Raw genomic sequence first — 23,591 nt, 5'->3', positions numbered from 1 at the left:
TCGTCCGGGGGGGGGTCAAGAGGAGGAGGTGGGAGAGGCAGTCTAAACGCCGCAGCTGCAGCTTAAAAGTCAGCCCCAGCTGGCCTTTCCTGTTATTGGCCTCAGACTTCATGACACGTCCTATGGCACCGAAGCGGCCAAGTTCTGCCCAGCTCCTCTCCATCTGAAGCAGGGAGCTTCCCACACGACCAGCAGAGGGAGCTCTTGGCGCAGAGGAGGGGAGGAACGCTTTCTGTCCTCACCTTGTAGGCCTTGATGAAGCGCACAAACACTGGGAAGAAGACGGAGGGAGGAGTCGTCTTCGCGCTCTCTCCAAAGTAGTTCACCACACTGTTGAAGGCTTCCTAGAATTAGGAGATAGAAGAGTTTGCTTGCAACCTCTGCGGCGTAAAGAGTGTCTGTGTGTGTAGCTGAATGTGGGGGCAGAAGGTTTGGGAGGCCAATGGCGGCCAGATACCTCAGCTGCCTTGGAGTCCTTCTGCAGCTTGTCCAGCTGTGCATCGCTGCCCTGGAGGAAGCTCTTCAAGACCGGATGATCGTGGAGGCTGCACTCTCTCCGGATCAGATCCATGCCTTTGCCCAGCTCTCGAACATCCAGCAGCACGTTTTCCAGAGAGACTTCAAAGAGAGCAACGTTAGTGCTGTGACTGTGTCAAAACTGAAGCAACAGAACATTTCTGTTGAGGGACTGAATTAAAACAACATTTCAGATGTAAATCCACCTGCTGCTGCTTTGTCCACAAAGTGCAATTCATTGTAGAAGTTGGCCAGTTCAGGGTACTTCTCCTTCACAATCAGGGCGATGTAGTGAAGCAAAGTCATCTTCCTGTCTGTGGATTTAGTGTCCAGCAGCTGGGAAAGGAAAAAAACATGAACAAAAGATGAACAATCTTTTTTTTTTTTTTTTAATTAAGCTTTTTTTTCACGTGTTGACTCACCAAGTCAAGACTTTGTAGTTTAAAGCCATAAACACAGCCTCTTTTGCTGCTGTTCATGTAGTTCCCCAAGGCTAGAATGATCTACAAACACATTTTAAACAAATGAGTATCGTTTTTCTTTAGTAAATTTATCCCGTCAATAAATGTTTCTCACCTCCAGCATTCTCTTCAGCTTCGGTGAGGATTTGACTGAACCAGAGGCGGCGATGACGGCGTTGAGCTGCGGCGTCAGCATGCTGATGTTGTCCGCAAAGTTCCCCACAAAGGTGATGATGTTCATTCTCTGCGTGAGCCTCTCTATCTTGCTGAACAGCAGCATGAAGCGATCCTCCTCTGCCAGCTGATCCAGCGGGCGCCGCTCGCGCTCGTACTGGCGGAGCACCTTCACCTCAGCTTCAGTGGGAAGGAAACGCATCAGGCACTCCACAAAATCGACAGGTAAGGCCTTGAGGTCGAACCTGCAGTCAGAGGGAGTCAGTAATTGTTACAGATGTGACTAAACAAAAACATGCATTTTTAGCAGGTGCATACTTCTCTATTGCTTTGCAGATCTCCTCTGTGGTCTTGTTGGCTTTTCTCAGCGTGATGGCTAAGTTCTTGGAGCGGTTAGCATCCAGAAGAGTAACTTTATTGACCGTTTTCTGAGCTACTTTGTTCTTTGTGCAGGAAAGATCCACAACTGGACCCTGGGCTTTAGTCTTGAACAGCTCCTCAAACTTCTCCAGGTCCAGCTCCTGCAAGGGAGCATATTTGACACAACTGTTTAGAACTTAGGTTTAGGTGGTTGGTTCATTAGTTAGTTACACATAATTTGTAAACAAGATGTTATTTATCGAAAAAAAGATCTATTCCACTTTAAATCAGACAGAATCAAACACAGAATCAAACACATCACCTAAATTGGATACGGGATTTCATAACTGATTGATTTTACCTATTAGTCTGTTTAATTTACTTGTAATTATCTAAAAAATTTGAGCCCCTTCTTTAATTGTACTGATAAACTACATGTGTTTCTTGAGGCTTAGCCCTCTAAGGTGACATTTAAGAGAAGAACCAAAGTGTTTCATTACCTTTTCAGCAAACACAGACGCTGAAAGTCTTTTATTCATTTTGTCTTTTAGTCTCTCACTCACCTGTGGGTTGGTGTTTGTTACTATAAATTTTACATCGTTTTCATGAATTTGGTTTCCTATTGAGGTTTGAATTGAACGAGAAAGAGCTTTAAACCCAGCAGGGCTTGTAAATGACTGATTTAAGACCAGGAAAGCCGGTTTGTTCTGGTCAGATCCCGACATCCTGGTCATTATTTTTGCACAAGCATGAGTAAAAGCAGCAGAGCCTCGTGAAGTGGACCCACCTCGAGCACACGCTCATCATCAATCTCATTGAAAACTGTGCCGTTGATCTGGTTGGGCTTCAAAGCCGTCCAATTAAAAATAGGCAAGCGGAACTTGGTCTTGATTGGCTTCTTGATCCTGATAGCTGTGTTTGGGATATGAATACATCATTTAGAAAAGGTTCTGCACAGAGTATAGTGAAGTAAAATGTAATAAAAACCTTCACCTGACAGTCCTACACTAAGGATGACAGATGGAGAAGCATCTGGGAGAGGGGGTGCAAGGGGTGGAGGTGGAGGTGGTGGGACCGGCACTGCTGCAATGAGGAAGAAATTGAAGCCTCAGTGTTTCTCAAATTCTGTGCTTGTACAACAATCAACAGATTTTTAAGCGTTTTCAAACTGAGATGACACACTTTGCAGGTGTTCTGCACATGCGGGTGTTCGGGGTAAAAGAGGTGGGTGCTTCCTTTTCCTGTGTGGGTTGGATGAACTGTCGTCTTGCGCAGCAGGTGCACATAAACAAATGAAACCTGTTTCCTAAAAAGTTGTGTCTCAGCTCTGACAAATGGTGGGTCACCTGAAGCAGACGGCAGAGGAGGTGGAGGTGGGGGAGGCGGTGGGGGAGGCGGAGCTTCGCTGGCTGGTGGTAAGCTGAGGTCTGGTCCTCCAGGTCCTCTTAGCACAGCCGTCGAACCCAAAGACAGCTGTCCAATGTCTCCTATAGGTATTCCAAATCCACTGCCTCCGCATCCCACACCCAGAGGCTCGATGGTGATTTCCCCATCAGCTTTCTTATGCAAGCGGATGGTGCCCTGCTGCTCCAGCTCCAGCAGTCTCCTCTCAATGTTAAAGTGCCTCTGGAATGCCGCATCCTTCTCCTTGATCATCCTCCTTAGGGTGTGGACCTGGGTGTTGGTCGACTCGTACGTCTCCTGAGCATTCACCAGGGGGCGATAAAGAGCACTATGTGATGACTTCACAAATTAAAGAAACATCCTGTTTCCTCATGACCTCATTTATGATCACATACATTTAGTCACAAGATTTTTTTAAAACGGATCTTTGCTGACGCTCAAAGAACCTTTTCCTGTTGGAGAAGCGAAATGGAAACGACATCACGCTGTCAGTGGCTTACCCGTATGACTTGCAACTCTTTGTCTTTATGGAGAAGAATTTTCTCCAAATCTGCAACTTTCATCATTGTTTCATTTTCAACTTCTAGTAGCTTCTCTGTCACCTGCAAAATGACAAGCAAAAGGGGTCACAGACCAGATTTTTAAAAAAAACGGATGAATCCCCTGCTTCACTCTTCTCTGCTGTCCCATTCAGGTGCACAATTCAACTATCAAGCAGCGTGACGCAGCAAAGCCACCACAGGTTTTTAGTTTGGATTTGATCCACATTACTCATGTTGCTCAGGAATTCAGAGAGAATCTTCACTCTGATCCTCCCCCATCATTCCTGACCCCTGACACCAGAGTTGCTCATGAAATTCCTCAGATGATGTCAGGGCTGCCTACGACCTTTCCATGTATGCAAGGACTTTGCAAAGCATTGTGGTACACAAAGGCAGCGGCTCAGGAAGAACAATACGAAGACTGTTCCACACAGTATTCTCCAGCATTCTCCACCCAATTATTATCGTAAACCACTTGTGAAAAAGCAAACAGAGTGGATTTGTAATCACTATGTGGAAACCACTATGGTAAGTACACGGCTCGTGAACCACAACAATCTCATAAATGCACGCTAAAAGCAGTGCTGGTGGTCTAGACTGGGTGGTGCACTTACATGGGACAGGTGCTCCTCCAGTTCCTCCACCTTCTCCAGGGCCGCATTCTTCGTCTCTGCATCTTCCAGCAGGCCACCCACATCAAACACATTATCCAGGTAAGCCTGGATCTGCACGGACAGTTTGTCGCTCTCTGTATGCTTGCATTTCTGACAGCAGGGAGAAAGACATAAATTAGGAGGGGGGGGGCTGTGAAGAAAATGTTTTTTTAAGAAAACAATGTAGCCAGAAAACTGCTCCCCAAACCTCCAGATAATCATCCAGTCCCAGCTTGGTGAATTCATACTGCAGATGCACTCTGAAGTTCATGTCTTCCACTGAGTGGACCACAATGTTGATGAACTGCATGCAAGCCACCTTGACAGTGAAAGTATGAGTCTGTCAATGCAGGTTCTAAGATGCAGACTGCAGTCTTGTATGTGAGTGGACAGATGGGTAATTGAAATCGAATGACATGACGTTTGTCCTACCATGTAGTCAATGTTTCCCTCCTCACTGCGGAAGAAATCCATCAGTCTCTCAAACCGGTGCTTCTCCTTGCAAACCTGAAGGAGAAGACACTACTTTTAATCTGAAATTCACCACCAGATGGTTTGACAATGACTGAAAAATGTCTTTTTTATTTATTTACAAGCTTATAATATTTTTTTAAATAAATCTTGACTTAAAACTGTTTTACTTTTAATGTGTTTTATTTTCTATACATCTCAAGCCAAATTCAGTTATAACGAAATAATCTCCTGCACTAAAATATGTTGGTAATAAATAAACAAATAAATAAATTAAACATCCCAATAATTTTAAAAGTATATTTTACTCCAAATGGAACTTTAACTGTTGTTTCAACAGCATCGATGACTCACACCTACAGGTTTGTCATTTTGGAAAATACCATCAAGAAATGACTTCTTTTTTTTTTCCACTGTGGGCTCACTCACTCTAAAGACGAACAGGCTTCTCCTGAGTTAACAGACAGAAAGCGAGACACTGAGCAAATGTCTGCTGGCTCCTGCAGGGGAGCTGATCTTTATCCCTGTGAAAGGTTGGCTCACATCTGGTTTCTTAATCCATTTGAAAAACCTCAGACGGCTCATCATCCAGCGTTGCGTCTACTTTTAGTACACATTAAATCTGATCAGCTCAGTTTTCATTTCTACACAAAACTTTTTTCTCCCTTTTATTTGATTCTTGTACTTAAAATGTTCTATTTGGCTTTTTTTCCAGCGAGTTAAGCGTTTCTGCAGTTTAGAAGTGTTTCATATTTCCTTTGAGCACCTCTTTGAAGTTGTCAAATGCTGAAAGGATGATCTCGTGACCTCCTCGGACCAGACAGACGGCAGCGAGTAACTCAAGGACCAACGCTTTTGTCCTGAAAGTAAAGGAGACATCCTTATTGGTATACAACCCAGAATGCTTTGCTGTTCTCACAAACCTTCAAACGTGAAAGTCATAACTCAGACTTTCATAAGTGTTTGCCCTTTTAGCTCTTCTTTTAAAGTGATCAGTTGCAGTGGTTTACCACTAACGTCCCTTTAGTAAACATTCATTTAACTGCATGCGTGCCTCTGATCTTCAGCTTCAGAGAGTCATGGAGAATGTGAAGCATATCATATGAAGCTGCTGCAGGGCTTTCCCTATTGTCTGACCCAGCCCTGATTCTATTAGGGTGAGGTCCTCAGATCTTACCGTGAGTTTTTGTTGTTCAGGCTCAGAGCAATTTCATTGACAGCATGTGCATGAGACATGACCATGTTGAAGCCGTACTGCAGGGTGAAAAAGGCAGAGAACAGGATGTGGTTAGAAAATTGGTGTAGGATCTGAGTGCGAGGAAAATCACTTTTCTTTTCTGTGTCCCATTTGTTATTTAGTTTGTATTTGTTCTGCCACTGTCTGAGGTTGGTGTTGCTGATTGATACCTGATAGTTCATGATGGCTCTCAAGCACATGATGCACACGTGCACATCGTCCTTTTGACTCACGAGCCGCGAGTTTTTGATGGTTCTGCTGTTTGACACGGTTCCATAGCTGCAGCAGAAAGGGAGAAGGGGAAATCGCCCAGTGATTAAATGATCAAGCATTCTTTTACTTCTGGTTTCCAGCTGTTATTTCCATGACTCTTGTTATAGGTGTGTCTCTTAAAAAGAGAGAAAATGACAGAGTATGAGGCCTGACTGCAAAAGACTTTTGGAGGTTCCAGATGCATCATGTGAAGAGCTTGGTTTCCTTGCTGCTGTCAACAGACCAAAGGTTTTTTTCCCCTCACACGGCTGTTATGTAATTGCCCTGCACACTCATCCTGTGCACACCATATTTTAGTTCTACACTTCCTGACAACTCGGTCACATACATTTGTACAACAAGCTCCTACAGTTACACCAATGTTTCATGATAGTGTGATCTCTTCTGCTGTGACGTTACATTTCTTTACAACTTTGATTCCTGTTTATGCAGAGTTGAAGAAGGGGACTGCTCCTCACAGCTGCCTCTCAGCTGTAGACAGTGCAGATGCACATCTGGGCGGATGAATGAGGACCATAAACAAAGACAGTAAAGGTCAAATGCTTTCAGATGCTGAGTCTGACTGAGTTTTTCCAGACCACAACCATGACCCAGGTCACTTTTTCTTTGACCTATTGAAGCATCAAAAAAAAAGAAGAGCAAAAAACAGCATTGAGGCAACAGGCTAGCATGCTAACACCTTTATAGCACTCAAGGTTAGCAGAGCGAGGCAATCACAGGGGTAGCCAATAGCAGGGAAGCTACATACCGCAGTACAGACTGGCGGGCGGAGCGCACCAGTGTGTTGCAGAACGGCGGCGCGCTCGAATGGTGCAGATCCTCTATGGACCTGCTCCATGATTTTGCCTTGTCCAAGAAGCCCTCCTCCCCATTTTCCATCCCATCAAAATCCAACCTGGGCCACAGACAGACAGACAAGCCAACACAGAGGCACAGGTGGAGAAGAGGGGGATGGAGGAGGTAAGGTTAGCGAGGCAGCTCGGTACAAAGCCTGGGGTTGCCACAAGAAACTGACATGAAGCTGCAGATAAAGTTCAGCACAGAAATCAGACCCAATCAGGCAAAGCATAGTTCAGCACTGAGCCACATAACTTCAGTCCAGCAACAATCCCAACACAGGCAGCTTCTCAAGAAATGCACAGGCGGCTAACTGCAGGCGCTGCTAAACACAGCCACTCAGAACAGTACGTGCACACTTGTGGACTTACATGACAGCACACTGGGCAAAGGAAAGGTACTCCACCAAGACATCCAGACCCCGATTCTCATCATTGAGGAACTCCCTCACCCACCTATGACGTAAGGAAACACAGAAGAATTAGCAAACACATTCATTCCGTTTAGTCAGTTTTTCTATTTTGTTGGGTTTTTGCAGACTAAAAGACCACCTTATACATATATATGATATTTTTGATTAGTTCTTGAGCATGGATAGTCATACATTAACCAAAAATAATAGATTGTTTGTGGGGGCTTTTTTTGTTTTTTTTCCCAAGTTTTCTTCCGTTTTCTGCTTTAAGGTGAAGAAATATCTGAACACTGAAGTAGTTCAGACGTGGAACATAACATGATCACGGGCTTACATAGGTTTTCATTTGTTCATCTTCTAAATCAATATTATACAGCAAGACAATCGATGCTGACAAAGTTTTCCTTTGCTCTTTTACTCTCATAATTTAGCCGAACGTTGGTTGTGATCTTTAAAACTGTAGCTAGTCGGTCATCATTAAAGTTACTTTTAGAGCGATAAAATTGGTTTTGAAGGACTCCTTTTTTCCCTGACTAAAAAAAACATAAGGAAGAGTCCAAGAGGGAGAGGCTTCAGATTCCTCCACCGTTTAACACCAGTTTTCTACAGAGAGAAACAGCTCCAAACAAAGGAATTCCCAGTGCAACCAGAAAGAATGTGGAGGGCATATGGCTGAGAGCACGGGGCTCAGGTTGAAGCCCAAACACTCAACAGTTTTTGTGGTCCGCCTCCCCCACATGCTCCCTTCAACTTCTTCTCTGTTTCTTCAGGAAACTCCGGGGGGCAAAAGATTGGGGTAAAAGGTTCTTAAAATAGCTTTGAAATGATGGTTATGATTACAGGCTGCTGTCAGCCCAACAGAAAGTAATGCAGAAAACCGACCAAGAAAGTCCTGAAATAAAACGAAGGAGGGCGAGGAAACACACAAAAACAGACTGAGTGAGGATGAGCAGAAGAAAGTGAAATGTAAGGAGGAAGGCGGAAAATCCGTGCTCTGCCCCCTCTTCCTGTCCCTCCACCATGCTATTTCAGGTTTCTTGGCAATCTGGAGAATAACACAGAAAAGTTCCAAAATTCACATAAAGGAACAAAAAAAGCAAATAAATCTGTTAGAATAAATCCAGCCTCCAAGGACCATCTGAAAAACAGCTTTTCTGTTATTTTATGGAAAAAAGAGATGAGATGCACGTTGTGGATGACGTCTGCTAAAATCAGATCCTGATCATTTTAATGACTGACGTGTTGGTGTTACAATTTTTTATGTATATATCAAACAAAATAAGTCCAAACCACCATCCACACTTGACAGCTCTGCCACAATAAACGACAAAATAATAGATGTGCTCTGCAGAATATCTATTGTTAAAGCCCTTGTATTTCTTTTTGCGCTCCACCGACTATGGCAACGCAACGGTCAGCCGGGCTTCCTGTTCCTCTGGCACACACAACAAAGCTTCCTTCTCCACACGATGGGGGTGTTCATGAAGCAGCACAATGACTACCATCTGGGCATTATAGGGACCAGCTCTACTGGGTTAAACTGCAGGGTTTGGCAGGTTAGAACAATAGAAGAGATCTGGGCACCAAAGGTCTACGTCTGTCCAGCAGCAGGAACCCACAAAGGAATATTTGACATGACTACAATGAAGTGCTTATTTCAGGCTTTGTTCACCAGTGAGAACATCTGGAGCAATTCTTAAAAAAAAAAAAAGCCAATAAAAATGGATTACCCAATGTGGTTTGTCCTCAGAGATATCTCCAGCTCTCGTAGGACTTTTGTGGATTCTTGAACACGCCTACGAAACTTCTATAAGAGAAAGCAACAGCCCAGTTAGAGCACATGCGTCAGAAAATTCCAGGTGTCTAAGACTATTCTGGGGGAAAAAAAAAAAAGGTTTTTGTTCAGTTTTTCATCTTAACACAAGTGCTAGAGCCTGGCTTTCAGTAAACACCAACCCCACCTTTCGTGTGACTCCTGGATCTAAGTATCCTCTGAGCTTCTGGATGTAGGTGTGAGGTGGGTTCTTCACCTGAAACCTCTCCTGCAGATGCAGAACACAGGACATGTTGTCATGCACATTCTATGCAGCGTGTGAGGACTTCAAATGAAGATGTGCTAGGTCACCTGGTCACAGATTAGATCCCACTTTTTCTCGTTGTCGTATTGTCGTAGCAGCCGGGCTTTGTCTGGAGGCAAGTTCATTGAGTTCTGTAAATACAACGGTCCAGAATTAATGCAACTGGTAAAAAGAAATCAAATCAAATCAAACTTAATTTATAGCACTTTTCCTATAAAAGCACAACACAAAGTGCTTAACATGAAAACAAAACAAAATAAATAATATAAAAACAAACACGAAAATTAAATTAGAGCCCCCCCCTCCCCATACCTACACACAGTCCCCCCACCCCTTTCACTCCCCCCCCCCCCCTAACTGATGCGCATAGACAATGAGAAATAGGCTGAGCACCAAAACAAAATGTTTGGAATTGGAAAGGCTAATAGTAATTGGAACCTCCCTCTCTGTGAATAACCACACAGCCAGCCAAATGCAGCATCACAGGCGGGGACCGGCCCCACCACAGCTAAGTGGCGATGCAGGTCCCCATCTAGAGCCGCAGCGGCTGAACAGCAGCCGACCCGGAGGGAGAGGGTCCAACTGAGGGAGCACTGGACATGAAACTGAGAATAAAAAAGTACACATACTGATAAAAGCAATAAACAATAATACATTGAAATAAGGTCAATTAAAATAAATCAGTAATAATCTAGTGTAAATTCATAAAACAAGATAAAATGGATCAATAAATACAAAAGTTAAAAATAAATAAAATAATAAAAGTAGTCAAAATGAGCTAAAAAGCATTTTTGCTCTCTGCTGCTTTCAGGTCCTCTGTTCCACAAACAAGGGCCATAACGATGAAGAGAGGCCTCTCCATAGGTTTTGGTTTTTACAGTTGGAATGGTTAGAAGACCAGTGCCAGAAAAATAGAATATAACCCTGTTTTTTTTCTGTCAATTTACTTATAGCTGTTGGAAGTCAAGCATGAGTGCAAAGACAAATTTTCAGGGACTCGCCGTGTTAAGTCATTTCCTGAGTTGACGACGAGCATCCTGTCAGAAGACATGAACCACATCTCCGGAGTCTCGTTCAGCTCACACTTTGGTTTTTTAACCACAATGTATCAGAGCCGAAGGCTGTTAGCAGACCATGTTGTCTGAAGCAGCCATTAAAACACTGCAGAACCACATGAGATGTCCTGGGGCGGCCATTTTTACTGAGCTCAAATTAAACCATAAATGCCCCATATTGTTTGTAGAGACCATGCAATAAAGTCGCTTTCTCCTTATGACAAATGCATGGGATAAAACAAACAAACAAACAAACAAAACCATCAAAATGAGATCCTGACTGAATGTTTCCTTCAGTGAGCAAAGGGGGACTAGTGAGGAAATGTGCCAGAAACAAAAAAAGGAAGCGCAACAATAAGATGAAGAATGTCTCTCCCTAAAACGGATCATCTCAGCAAATCTCTTCAAAGGAACACCATCCAAAAACTGCCCATCAGCTTGACTTTTAACCCACACACACACAAGTCGGCCTGCTGCCCAGAACTCATCGCCCTGCCCCGCTAACCTGTCCAAACAGACCAAACTGTTTTGATCAGAAACGGCTACACAGCTGTTCCACGGCCACGTCTTAGTCACAGAAACGTTGTAAATTTAGCTCCTATCACAAATGTTGCTCAGGTTCCACTTAAAGATGTGACGGTCTTTTTGCAGCACAAATTTCACATTAAATGGCAATGAACCGTTAAAAGCACACGAAAGAAATTCAAATCTAACATGACTGTGGAAGAAAAGCTGCGCAGCAGATCCATTTGAGGTGTCTTTGACTGAATATCGTGCTTAGAAAAGAGCAGAGAAATGACCAGATGTTTGACATTACGGAAGGAATGTGTCGTGTTTATAGTAGTAGTAGTAGTTTATGGCAGCAAATCTTCCCTCATGTTCGACCCACAAGCACATCTCTACCCCTCTGCATCGCAAGGGAGAAATATCAACCTACAATTCACTTTTTGGAGGGGTACGGCCACTTTTATTCTGAAAAAGTCTCAATTTAGCTCATGCCCTTCAATGGATGACCATCCTAAGAAACCCAAAGGATCCAAATTTGAGAAAGTTTTCTCCTAGAAATTAAACCTTATTTTTCTCTATGCCAGTAAAACAAAATATAATTGGATTTTATTTAAAAAAAAAACTATTAGTTTAATTAAGTGTTTATAAAGTGTTAAAAATAGTTAAAATGGTTTTGTGTTTTGTTACAGCAAAAAAGTCAATTGAAGTAGCTGCTAAATGTTTTTTAGTCCTTAAGTCATTTATTTTGACGTTTACTCTCCAAAAGAGTTGATGAAAAGCGAGTCTCCACCTCCTGCAGGATCTGCCTGCGCCCATAGCATATGAGCATGCACCTCTTTGTTTTCTCGGGCAGTCATGCATACCAAAGTAGAACTGTGGGGCAAACAGAAAGGTCTCCTTTAGTGGTAATTTAATTCAGAATTACAGGAAAGCATGGAGACCAGATGCACACGCAGATACTCATCTGCTGATAAAAGGCCAAAAACCAGATCATTGCTGCAGCATATATGATGGATTTACAATGAAGGTTAAAACAGTTTTAAAATTTAAATAAAATTTTGTATGATAATATATTTCTACAGATTTGTTCTAAAAGAAAAGCCTTGTGAATAATGACAGCAACCCCAGAGATTCGGGTGTTTGCCAGCTGCCATGTGCAGCCCCAGGTCCTGTAAACAAACAAAGGTAAGGACGGATCTGCAGCAGTCAAAAAACAACAAAAACATTAGCCAGAACGATGGAGGATGGAAAGAAAGCAGAGGAGGTCCAATTTCTGAAAAGGTTTGGGTAATTTGAGCTGAGTAACCCAATTTAGCTAATTCCATTTCACTTTCTCACACAGCGATGCTATCTTTCACTTCCTGTGTTTATAAGAAGCTAAAAGAGTTTTTTTGTGTGTGTGAGAAGCAGCAGTGGAACTTCATGGTTTGGAATTCAGCTGCCCGTTTCAGGGGAAAACACAAACAGCCCAAATTTGCCAGTAATGCTTCTGTCGCTGCCCCTGCTGCCCCTGCTGTTCCTGCTGCTCCTGCCCTCCTCCAGCACAGCCATTCTTCCTTGACCTGACAAAGGGTTCAGTGTGGAGCTTTTGTTTTGATTCGGTGTCCTACCATTCCCATCCTTTGACATTTGAGATATTTTCCCCTCACAGAATACTGTGACAATGACAGGTGGGTAGGGTCCGTTGTTCTCTGGTGCTTTTAAGAGCAAAATCTAATAGTTTGCAGAACTCGAGGAACTGGTTCTATCATCTTTCAAATCAGAGTTCCTTTTATCAACCAACACAAACACTAAAGGGGCACACTGGAAATGATATGTGTTAAACTAGTGTTACACGTCTTAATGGATTAACTAACAGCTATGGGTACATTTTGTGATGAACAGGTAATGGTAAGCTGCATGAAAAACAGATCCCATTACCCAAACGCAGGGTAAACGTGGGTCGTGGTGTGGTACAACTATTGTACAGCGCACAAGGGTGTCAATTGTGAAAACAGGGACATTTAACCTTCTCACCAATGACGGTTTCAAAGGCTCAACAGTTGGAGTAGATCATGGGTCGGGTTTCCTGAGGGGGGTAAGGGAAGCTATCGAGGACACAGCGGGGCACTTAAGTTACACACAGACCCCCACAACCACGTCCAGGGGGCAGCTCCATCTGCCCTCCTATGGACAGCCGCCTAATCCGAACTGATTTATAATCTGCCTGGAGTTGAGTTTATGACCGACAACTGCAGCAAGAAACCCTAAGAGGTCCAAATGGAGAACGGTGACTTCCAGCTTCACGCTCTAGGCTTGAACTGGAAAAGCTATATAACCCCACTGAGCCCAGCTTTTATGGCTGTGTCTGCAGAATTTAATGAGGCTGTTGCTTTCTAACTTGTTACCAGATGAACCACATAATGGGGATGAAAGACAGTGGGATGGATTTTTAGGAGCTCAGTAAGAAATGTCTCCCCTATGAGGAGGTGAAGGCAAAATAAGACAAGCTATGCCTTAAAACAAATAATAATAATCCATCTAATCCAGCATATATCTCATCGTCCCTACTGCACCCAAACTGATGTGTTTAAATGGCAGAACACGTCAGTGTTTTTATCTCCTTTGATAAAACAGGCTGTGAACTTCACCTCTCTGGGAAAGGCATGGGCGTCCAAAGAGCTCTCGGTGCTGGACAGAGCGCTTCAAAGCCATCAGGAATCTCTACTTGTCAGAGTGGGATCCCGTAGCTCAAATCAACCAAAAACTACCTGAATCAAGTGAATTTCTCCCTTTGTTTAGGTTTGAATTATCAAATTTGGAGATTATGTATATCAGTCATCAGTCTGCTGCTTTCTGCTGGTGTTTTTTTTCATTATGTCACCTCATAAATTTAAAAAAAGGTGAAGCTTCAAAGCGACAACCATTAAACAAGTGATTTTAAATAGAACTCCATGTCCCGTGTTGAGAAATAAATAGGCCTTTCAATTCAAATCAAATTCTATGACCCAGATTTCTTCCATTTGGATCGGCAGTGTCAAGCCAAGGCAAATGCTGTGCCGGTTATCTGCCATCCTGTCTTTCTCTGTTCCCCTCTTTTCTGTAATCCAAATTACAGCAAAAGCATTAGCATAAACATTACACCTCCATTTGAGAAGTAAAGCTTTTAATAATGCTGTGGTGATGGAAAACAAGGGAACAGTCAACAAGGGTTTGCAGATCTTTCCTCCTGTCAGTAGAGCCTGGAAAAATTCAGAAGTTTTGCGAAAGCAGAGCCAACAAGGAGGCAAAGAAAACACAATGAATATGGGGATTTGGCAAGCCTTTGTTTTTCTACGTAAATTAGCAGAGCATAATTTAGAAAGGAAAGCAATGCTGCAGTTCCTACCAAACCAGAAATAACTGGAGACGGTTCAAGATAAACGTCTTCCTCAGGAAAGAAGAAAAAAAAACAGTGTCAAGCCCTGGGAGAGAAGGGAAAGAGACGCGAACTTTAGAGAAGCTCTGGGCATTTGTTTGACAAACTGTTCACGATTCATTCCATGGATTAGAGGATCTAAGAAGTCCACGAGGGGGCGGAGCTCATCATATGAGATTACCTGTTTAAATGACATAATTTGTGCTACATCCAAGTGTGAATCAGGCTATGACAGAGAGTGGAACATTACCATAGAATTCTGTTAATAGACATTGCTGTCACTGCTGTTGGGTGGATTCCTCCTTTTCCTTGATACTGAAGCACATTGAGGACATAGGATGTGAGCATGGGCTGTTACAGAAGGATTTCTATGATTCTGCAGGAAATCCCAACCTGTCATGTGGATGTCACACTTGTTTTAAAAACACTGTTTAAATATAGCTATCTCTATCTGATCTGAAAGCAGCAGGAATCTTTCTGTCCACTGGAAATACAAGGACTGCACCGCATACCTTTTTGTAAATAGAACAATGTAGGGAAAAATAAAGTGTAGAAGGAGCAAAAGCCAACACAAAGCACACCACAAATGCTGCAAACAAAGCTACAGGAACAAAGGGTGTTTCTCTCACAGACAGATAAGTGACCTTGAGATAGGGAGGCTTTCCTGCCCACACTTCGGACAGGAAAGTCATTTTAGTAAGAAAGTAGTAAAAAGATCCAATCACTCTCAAAATGTAGCTTTTTGTTTTCTTTAAAAAAAAACACTTTCCAAAACTTTAATTATTTTTATAGACATTTTTACTTTCATATATTTAAAATGTGATAATTGCTTTTATTTTGCATCATATCTTTGTCAATTCAGTTTAAAATGTTGTTCATTAGTATTTAATTGCTGCCGATTTCAAATTGCATTTGTTTATAAATATTTGAATTATTTTATTGTTTTCCCCTTTTCCAATGAGTCCTCCGACTGGAAAATCTGCTGTAACCCATTGGGAGTTGGGTCATCTAGACCCACTAAACAGTGCGCTGAACCCTTTTTTCTTCAATGATTTGTGATCTTGACTGGTGTCCATGGGTTACATGAAATCCTCTCCACCTTTATCCACCTTTGTCATGGTAGGGAGAACACGTCAATGTAAGGGTGGGGTCATAGGATAGTAGAAGGGTTAAGGAGGTTTGGCTCTGGAACCTGTCTTGGTTATTGACACCGACCGACAATATTATTGTGTTTGTGTAAAACTTATAGTCTAATTTTCTCTTTTGGAATTAATCTGTTACTTTTATATGAAAAATTGTAACTATTTTCTGACATGCTGCTGATGTATTTTCTTCCAATTCGATAATTGTTTCATAACTTGATTTCACAAAATCCTATTATTTGTTATAGTCGACTTAACATTCCCAAAGTAACCTCCCAACAGTAAATCAGGAGTTCCCAGCTGTGACGTGAGATTTTTCTGCTTCCTCTGCCCTCATGCTAGAACACAGAACTATCTATGCAAAACAAAATCCTCTCCAACACACACTCTCCTCTCAATCCAAGTTGTGCTCTTTTTTGTATGTAACCCATAAATCTGAGTGTTAGCATACAAGAAAAGTTTCCTGTCAGCTCTCTCCAGCACATCCACATGGACATTCCACACAACAACAGGAAGGTGGTGAAATGTTCCTTCCGCTCCATCAGTCAAAGAGCCCGTTTGTTTGTTTGAAGCATCATTGATGGACAGCAGTGATAACTTGGTACAAACTACAGGCGCTTATCACCAAAGTCTTTTTGAAGGAGAACCAACAGTTTGAGATAAGGAAGGAAAATGCCCCGCAGGCCTAGGGCGCCTTGTGAAGTTAAATGTTGCGGAGCCTCAAAAATGTGCGAACTTAAGAATGGGCGCTTGTTTACACGTACTTATCTGTGATTTGTTTCCAAAAACAATGGTGACACAAAACTGCAGCGGAAACATTTTTTAACAAACCGTATCAAGGAAATACTAACACAATTGAAAGCATGGATGGCATTTTTCGAAGGAGACACTACAATTGATCATCCATCTGAGGTACGCGTACATTCCTGCGTCGCAGACATCCTGCTTTTTCCCCTTCTGTGAGTCCATGCAGACCCCAGGGAAGCCCCAGCCGGCAGACGATATGCACGGGGAATGTTGGGAATGCAGGTCCACAAATGCCTCAATAACTCATGTCCACCAGGCTTTTTGACACACCGCCCAGTTAAAAAAGATTAAGGTCTGACAAAGTGAAAGGCCAACAAATCAGCTGGGCTAAGGAGAAACGTCAAAGCTCTCTATGGGAATGTTTTGCTGTTTTGTTGAAAAGAAATAGCAAAATTAAAATAAAGAGGAAGGAAAACTGAAAGAAAGCCCAGGCTCTCAGATTATGTCACCAGTAACACATCTTAAAAGATCCCCCACTAGTTCCCAATATGACTTCATTCACCCCAAGAATGACCTTAAAAAGACAAAAGCAGAAGTTCAGAGACTATTGGGAGGAAAAAGAGAACTTCTTGCCATTGATAATGCTCACCAGCGTTAGCAACCTGCTGGCTACTTAAACACGCTTACAGCAGTTCTTCTGAGCACTCAAATAAAAAGAGTGAAGCAGCACAAAAGGCACCAGGGTATGAGGCCCCCCTTACTAAAACAACACTGACTGACAGAGTCCCCATTGTACTGAAGAGGAAACCACTTCTTAAACCTACAGACCTGCTGCAGCTGCATTGAAGCCCCCAGAGAAACGCTCAGCTGCACACATACCAAAAAAAAAGTCCTGCATAATTAGTGTGCTATTCAAATAAGATGCTACCTATAAATATTTCAGTGGTAAAATGACACAGAAAGACAAACTCTGATTTTATAAAAAAATTGCATGCAAACATACCTATACCTAATGTGTTTCTGAGTATGAATGTGCAGACAGCAGCTGGTAAAGTTAGCTTGAAGGCAGATGTTAACAGCTGCCCTAAGACTCTGTTGACTTTTATACTTTGGTTGTTAGCAGGAGATTTATTATTGTATAAAAAGAGATTTTTTTTCCCCAATGTTTTTATATGTTGAAGGCCAACTCTGATCATATTTTGATCTAAAATCGTTGTAAAATTTCATCTACATTTCTTTGGCAACTACTCTCTCCAATCAGGAGTGAGCACCTTAGAACGCAGACCCCTACCACTGAAAGCAGGCTCAGGAGAATCTGTCAATCAAATGCTCTGAACGTTCGACGCGACGCCACATACTTCAACAGACGCATCTTATTGGTCAGTTTATGACTTGAATAACTTGCACTATGGCAAAACAATTTCTGAAAAAGGACTAGGATTAGCAAGAACATGTTAATAAAAGGTAGTATAGCAAGAATGGTTATTCTGAAGGATATAATGGCTGAATAAAACCTGTTATTTCTCAGTATGGGATTTCTGCTTTTTGGGAAATTGGAACCAGCGGGTACTTCCAATTTGGAACGTGAGGGTTTGTTCAGTCCAGTTCATATTTTACTGTCAACGGTTGTTTTCTAGGACATAGCTTCTGTAGAGCGGCAGTAGTTCATTAGAAATTCAGCTTTGAGTTGTGGGCGGGACTATGTGGCCAGAGCAACTCCGCCCCTCCTTACCCTCCCCTTTGCTAAGAGCAAGCAGCAGGGAGCTTGTGGACCCAGAATAGTTTCAGTCACAAACAAGCTGTTTTTCACACAGCATTTATTTCTGCTTCTCATTTGCAACAATTTTAATAACGAAATACCGGGAATTGCAATGTTGAGCTTAATTTTCTTCATATATGTCCTCCATCCTCAGAAAAATCCCACAACAACCTGTTAAAAACACCAAAAACAAAACTGAGCAGTCTCTTACTTCACATATACAGTATGATCCTGAAGAGCTCCTGATCTAGCATCAGCCGTAACAATGAGCATGTGTTCCAAAGGATGTGCTAAAACCAAGTAAAGGTAATAAGAACCTCATGCATGTCTATGTCATGTTCTTTGGCTTGGTCTTTATGTTCTAACATTTCTGAGAAGGAAGGGAGATGATTTTTTAGGAACCTCTAAATAAAATTCAGCCCAGACTCCTGAATCTTTGTACTCTGAGAAAGCCAGGTGTGCAGGCCTGATCTGACCCACTTTTGCTCCCAGACTAACTGCACTCTGCACACTCAGCTCCCATAAACACCTCTTCCTGGGGTGCGTTGATATGTGGCTGGGCCGGCTATGTGTTTACGCTTAAGTGATATAACTACCAACAAACAAATTTACTGTCAGAAAAGAGGCGCTTTCAGACAAAGCCAGGGAAAAAAACTGCAGACACAGTTTAACCGATCAAAAATGATTTAGGTTTTACACTTTTAAACTCTTTGCACAGCTTGACTGCATTAGTTTCACTTCAGAGTCATCTATCAGGAAGCTAAAATACACTGATGTCAGACGGAGCGCCGGAGTCACACTGTCAGCATGTTTGACACCACTGGCAGAAATTGAACCGCTTTATTTGTAGTTTTTCCCAATACGTGCTCCCATTTCATTGTGACATCTCTTTCAAACACATCCATGCCTCAGAAGAGTCTTTTGGTGCAATCCAATAGAGTAAAAAGCTACATGTGAGCCGTTGGTAAATCTATTACAACCAAGAACAGTGGCAGGCTGCCAGTTCAAAGGGAATTTTCCTTATTTTGAGTTCTTCTGAGGCCTTAATTCAGACCAGCCCACAGGAATCCATCAGCGGATCAGAGCTTTGAAATACCACTGGCTCATCTCTCATCGTTTTCCTGAGAACAGAATCATGTGGAGACGGTCATTTTTTAGGCCACGGTGAGAGGGAATTCGGGGAAAAGGGAGACAGGAAAAGCTGGCTGGTTCCATTTACATCTGTAAGGACACAAAGCCACGGATAAGTACAAGTCGACTAAAAAACAGCACATACTAAGACCCAAGTCATCCGTGTGGCTTTAAAGCTATCTATGTGCATCAGTGAGGTCTAAAGGCATCCATATGTACACATCAGGTTACACATGAGCAGCCACTAATAAGAACACACATCTTATTGTGAACTATATCAACCACAACAACCACTGACTGAGAAACAATTTCCCCCATAAAGTCAAGGAATAAAATGCCAGGCAGCTGTTTCCATCCACAAAGCTGAAGCTGAGTCTGTAGATTCTTTAGGACAAAAGCGTCAAGAGGGAAATGATGTCTTTAGCACATGTTGCCAGACCTGACCAAGACATTTTATTAGCGGACCGCATGAAGTAGTTGCAACCAACCCAGGGTCCTCGCCCCTCCTCCACTACCGTTCACTGTCTACTGTAGAGCAACCCTGTTTTAGTCATTAGCGCTGGGATATTGCTACGCTGGCAGAAGCTGCTGCGCCCATGACATCATAATGGGCTGCAGTCCGTCCGATGGGACGTCTGTGTGCTCTGCAGGGGGGGCAGTATCACAATGGATAGGTAGACATTTGCACTAGCAAGCCATCTTGCAACAGGAAACTCCACAGGAAAAGATGTGGCCCGTTTCAAAACATCCATTTATGGAAAGCTGAGGCTGCAACAATGCCATTTGTGTCTCTGCTGACAAACAGTGAAGAAAGATGAGAAAAAGCTACATGTTTCAGTGGCCAGACCTAACAGGATTCTGGGACAGCACAGCCATGACCTTATCTCCCTAAAGAGCCCCAATCACCATGCCATGGTGTTCCTGTAGCTCCAAACAAGAGGCTAAAGGAGCAGAAGCAGCCATTGTCTGATAAGGACTCTAAAATATACAGTGTTGTTGTTTTTTTCCTACAAAGTAAAGGAAACCTGGTGCTATGGAGAAGAGCGGGTGGGGTAAGAGAAGTCGAAAACGTTTCCCACTTATGACTGAACTGTTGAGTCTACGACTCGCTGCATAGAAATCATCCACACGCTACACAGTTGAGCATAATAACAGGGGTTGTCTTGATGTTGTCGGGCACTCGAACAACGACAGGCCACTCTGCTTCAGCCAGGATGTATCCTAATTGTAATACACAACTCCTTCTTTTGCTTCCTCATGGGAAAAGTACACAAGTTCAAAGACGTTCTTATAATACCTCAACGTAGCTGAAGAAGTTATCCGAATGCAGACCATAGACTTAAGTTGTCAGAGTATTCCTGATGGCTTTTTTTTCCCTCTGTTGATCTTTTTTGTGTTTACTCACTTGTGGCTAATGGCTCTGGCAAGCAAACACTGGCTTTGTCCCAGAAACATGCAGCACCCACAAAGTGTTCAGATGTGACACTACTTGAAAAATGCTGTGAAGATCCAAGCTCCTTGGCGTTTAGTGTTGTAATTAAGGACATAAACGGCTAAAACCCAAGAGCGGGGTGTGGTTATGTTGAAATGTGGGGTGAAGACACACAAAATAAGCACCCGTGAAAAATGACCGGGCAAAATGATCAAGGAACAGACGGGCGGTGCTGCCTGTATTTCAGGAACCCTTTGAATTGTCTCTTTGAAACTTGTGTATTTCTGATAAAGCAGCAGATTAAACGGATATTACAGAACTTTCAAATCAAAAGACAAAAAAGTGCAAAAATATGCCACTTAAATGGCTTTTAAAAATAGATTTATTCCTTATATGTCAATCCAAAAATTGTGTTTTGTTAAGGATACCATTTGTCACATAAGAACATTGACCAAATTCTAATTATAAACACTAACAGAATGTAGTTTTGGGGATTTAAAATTTGGATTTGATGAAACACTTTTATCCCAACCTTTGCGGTAATATTACAGCATTGCAATCATTCACTGGGTGTATAGTGCTATGACTGCCAAATTACAGGATAAGTTTAAAATAGAGAAACTAGGTGTGATCCCTATTTAACAGCAATTACATCAAAGTCCTGTGAGCAGTTATTTCTACACAGCCTCATTATTAGTAATGATAATGCTAATAAGTAATGATAATCCGATAATGCTTGTTAAAAAAACACTCAGATGAAAATCGTGTTTGTTGTGGTTTTAACATGTTTGTTGTGGCATTTTTCTTTTGTCGCACCACCTAATTTTAGGTTGAATTTGTGAGGGGCTGTGGGCTTGCAGGCAGGAGAGCATGCAAGCAGATGGATAATGGGAAGTAGGAGCGGGCTTACTCCACACCAGCTGTCCTGCCCACAACCAAGAAGCAAATTTCCACTAAATGCCTGCCGCTTTGCAGAAACTGTCCTAGAAAACAACACTGTTTTTTGTTGTTTTTTGGCTTGAAACGGCATAATCATAATTAAAAGACCACTGGGAACACTTTACAAAAGATGATCTGAGTGGATTTTCATTTGACAGATTGCAAGGCTTTAGGTGGTTGCCTAGCAACTTTAGGGCAAAATTTAAGGACATCAGTTTGCCTCGCCCTTATATAGCAAGTTCTGAAAAGTAAAGACCCCGAAAGTTAAAAAAAAATATATATATATATATATATATATATATATATATATAATATTAAAATATTAAAGCAGGAAAACCAAATCAAAAGCAAAAATTTGTGGGTCTGAATAAGGACACCCATTCTAAAAGTTGCATAGAGAAAAAGGCCATTTAGTAAACTGATGGAGCAAAGGGAATTCGAACTGTGTTGAAACACTTACATTAGATTTTCAAGGCACTAAAACTTATGGAGTGACGCATCTTGGGTGTATTCTGTTAGTATATCAATTAAAAATAATGTTTTTAAATCCTGATGAGGACATGTTGGGGTGGAATCAGAGCTCAACATCAAAAACAACAGAGGCGCATGGGAGATTCCGAGCACGCGCTGAAGATGAGATGACAGGAGCGTCGCTGCTTCATTCTCCTCCTCCTCCTCCTCCTCCTCCTCCTCTTCCTGGATGTGCAGACAGGAGGCGGTAGGTGTCTGCTCCTTCCAACAAAGCGCTCCTACGGCTCCGCTCAGCAGCAGACTGATGTGCGGGGAGGAAGGAGGTGAAGGGGAGGGGAGGATTCCTCGGATGTGGGAGTTTTGGGGGAATTCAGAAAATGTTGTTTTCAAAGAAAGTTTGCCGCATAAAAAAAGAAGTCTTTACAGAAAAGTGTTGTGTTTGTTATATAAAAAAAATCCTCAGTTACTCTTCCTATTTCTGTTAAGCCATTATCTGAGGGTTTCGTCTTTTATCCCCACACCCACCACCACGCCGCGTCGCGCCGCGCGGAGACTTTTTGAGCCAAGTTGTGTGACTTTAGCAGACAAAAGAACCGCAGGAGCGGGTCAGAATGAGGGGCGGGATTCGGTTAATGTAGCAGCGGTTCATGATGGACAATTAAAGCGAGAGGTGTGATGACAAACACACAGAGACAGACAAAACAGCGACAGTACTTTTCGACACAAACAAACCCCAGTGAGTGAGTGTTGTTAGCCATCTTTTAATCTGTTAGTTCAGCTAATTAAGCTAGCAGCAACTCGAAGATGAAAACAGATTAAGATGGAATTTATTATTGAAGCTAACTTTTGCTCCACTTTTGACTAAAACTCACCAAAACAATGGCGAACTTCTCCTCCAGCTCGGTGGGGTCGGGCATGGGCACCTTCAGAGGCATGATGTGATGCTTCATCTCCGACTGTCCGTCCACACTTTCTATGTTTCCCATGGCTTTGCTGTCAACTACAAAGCGTCCGTCTCTGTGGTAAAAATCCAAGCAGTGAGTTTTCGAAGTATTCCAGTTGTTTCATTCAAGGATGAATTCAAATAATCCACGTTTTGGAGTCCAGTTAACGTCGCAAAATGCCATTTACCCACAACCGTGAGTTAAGATGAAATTCCCCTTCAAAAGAAAAACAAAAAGTTCAAAAGTTTCTACAAAAATACAGCTGTATTTTCTTCCAGTTCGCAGACCCTGGTTTACCCGGCCAATCCATAACTTCAAACGGGGTTTGTTTCACTCTTGAAGCTAACTTTTTTCATCTGCCTACTCACTGTAATAGTTCTAGATGCTGCTCAACTTTCTTGGCTCCGCTGTATTTCCATTCATTACTGTTGTATGACCCTCATTAAGCGCTGTGCCGCTACCTCCACTCAGAGTGCAAGTTTTCTTCACAAGTCCCGCCCTCACCGGAAAAGACGTAGCTTCCATTGGTTTGAAGAGCTGTCAATCGTGGATCCTTTTCTCACATCTGTAAGCATTGAGATCGCAGCTGGACAGATGACTGATGGCATGCGCCACACCGCCACCTTGTGGTAAGGCATTGAAAAGACAT

At 42.5% G+C, this 23,591-nt stretch overlaps 1 protein-coding gene across 8 annotated transcripts in view; it reads right to left on the bottom strand.

Moving 5' to 3' along the window:
• fmnl3 (formin like 3) overlaps positions 1-23,383 on the bottom strand; it is a 28,534-nt gene extending 5,151 nt beyond the window's left edge. For 6 of the 8 annotated variants that reach the window (XR_002290534.2, XM_011477101.3, XM_011477104.2 and 3 more), the window contains exons 1-22: positions 22,871-22,984; positions 9,466-9,549; positions 9,302-9,382; positions 9,071-9,147; positions 7,300-7,383; positions 6,840-6,986; positions 5,989-6,097; positions 5,759-5,835; positions 5,348-5,441; positions 4,543-4,617; positions 4,319-4,429; positions 4,072-4,221; positions 3,416-3,517; positions 2,858-3,212; positions 2,505-2,594; positions 2,299-2,423; positions 1,470-1,672; positions 1,093-1,396; positions 939-1,019; positions 723-852; positions 458-618; positions 243-344 (exon numbers count right to left, since the gene is read on the bottom strand). Coding sequence is in view for 7 of the 8 variants with exons in the window: in XM_011477101.3 (XP_011475403.1) it covers positions 243-344; positions 458-618; positions 723-852; positions 939-1,019; positions 1,093-1,396; positions 1,470-1,672; positions 2,299-2,423; positions 2,505-2,594; positions 2,858-3,212; positions 3,416-3,517; positions 4,072-4,221; positions 4,319-4,429; positions 4,543-4,617; positions 5,348-5,441; positions 5,759-5,835; positions 5,989-6,097; positions 6,840-6,986; positions 7,300-7,383; positions 9,071-9,147; positions 9,302-9,382; positions 9,466-9,549; positions 22,871-22,984 (2,856 nt within the window). In the remaining variant the exon portion in view is untranslated. Of the gene's footprint in view, positions 1-242; positions 345-457; positions 619-722; positions 853-938; positions 1,020-1,092; positions 1,397-1,469; positions 1,673-2,298; positions 2,424-2,504; positions 2,595-2,857; positions 3,213-3,415; positions 3,518-4,071; positions 4,222-4,318; positions 4,430-4,542; positions 4,618-5,347; positions 5,442-5,758; positions 5,836-5,988; positions 6,098-6,839; positions 6,987-7,299; positions 7,384-9,070; positions 9,148-9,301; positions 9,383-9,465; positions 9,550-22,870 lie in introns of all 8 variants that reach the window. The other 2 variants (XM_011477099.3, XM_020704665.2) reach the window with 2 other exon arrangements.
• Positions 23,384-23,591: the final 208 nt, after the last annotated feature.

This window comes from Oryzias latipes, chromosome 7 (genome assembly GCF_002234675.1).
Source record: "Oryzias latipes chromosome 7, ASM223467v1".
In the NCBI taxonomy this organism is placed as follows: Eukaryota; Metazoa; Chordata; class Actinopteri; order Beloniformes; family Adrianichthyidae; genus Oryzias; species Oryzias latipes.
Note: the sequence above shows the minus strand (reverse complement) of the source record. Positions and strands in the feature narration are given on the sequence as shown.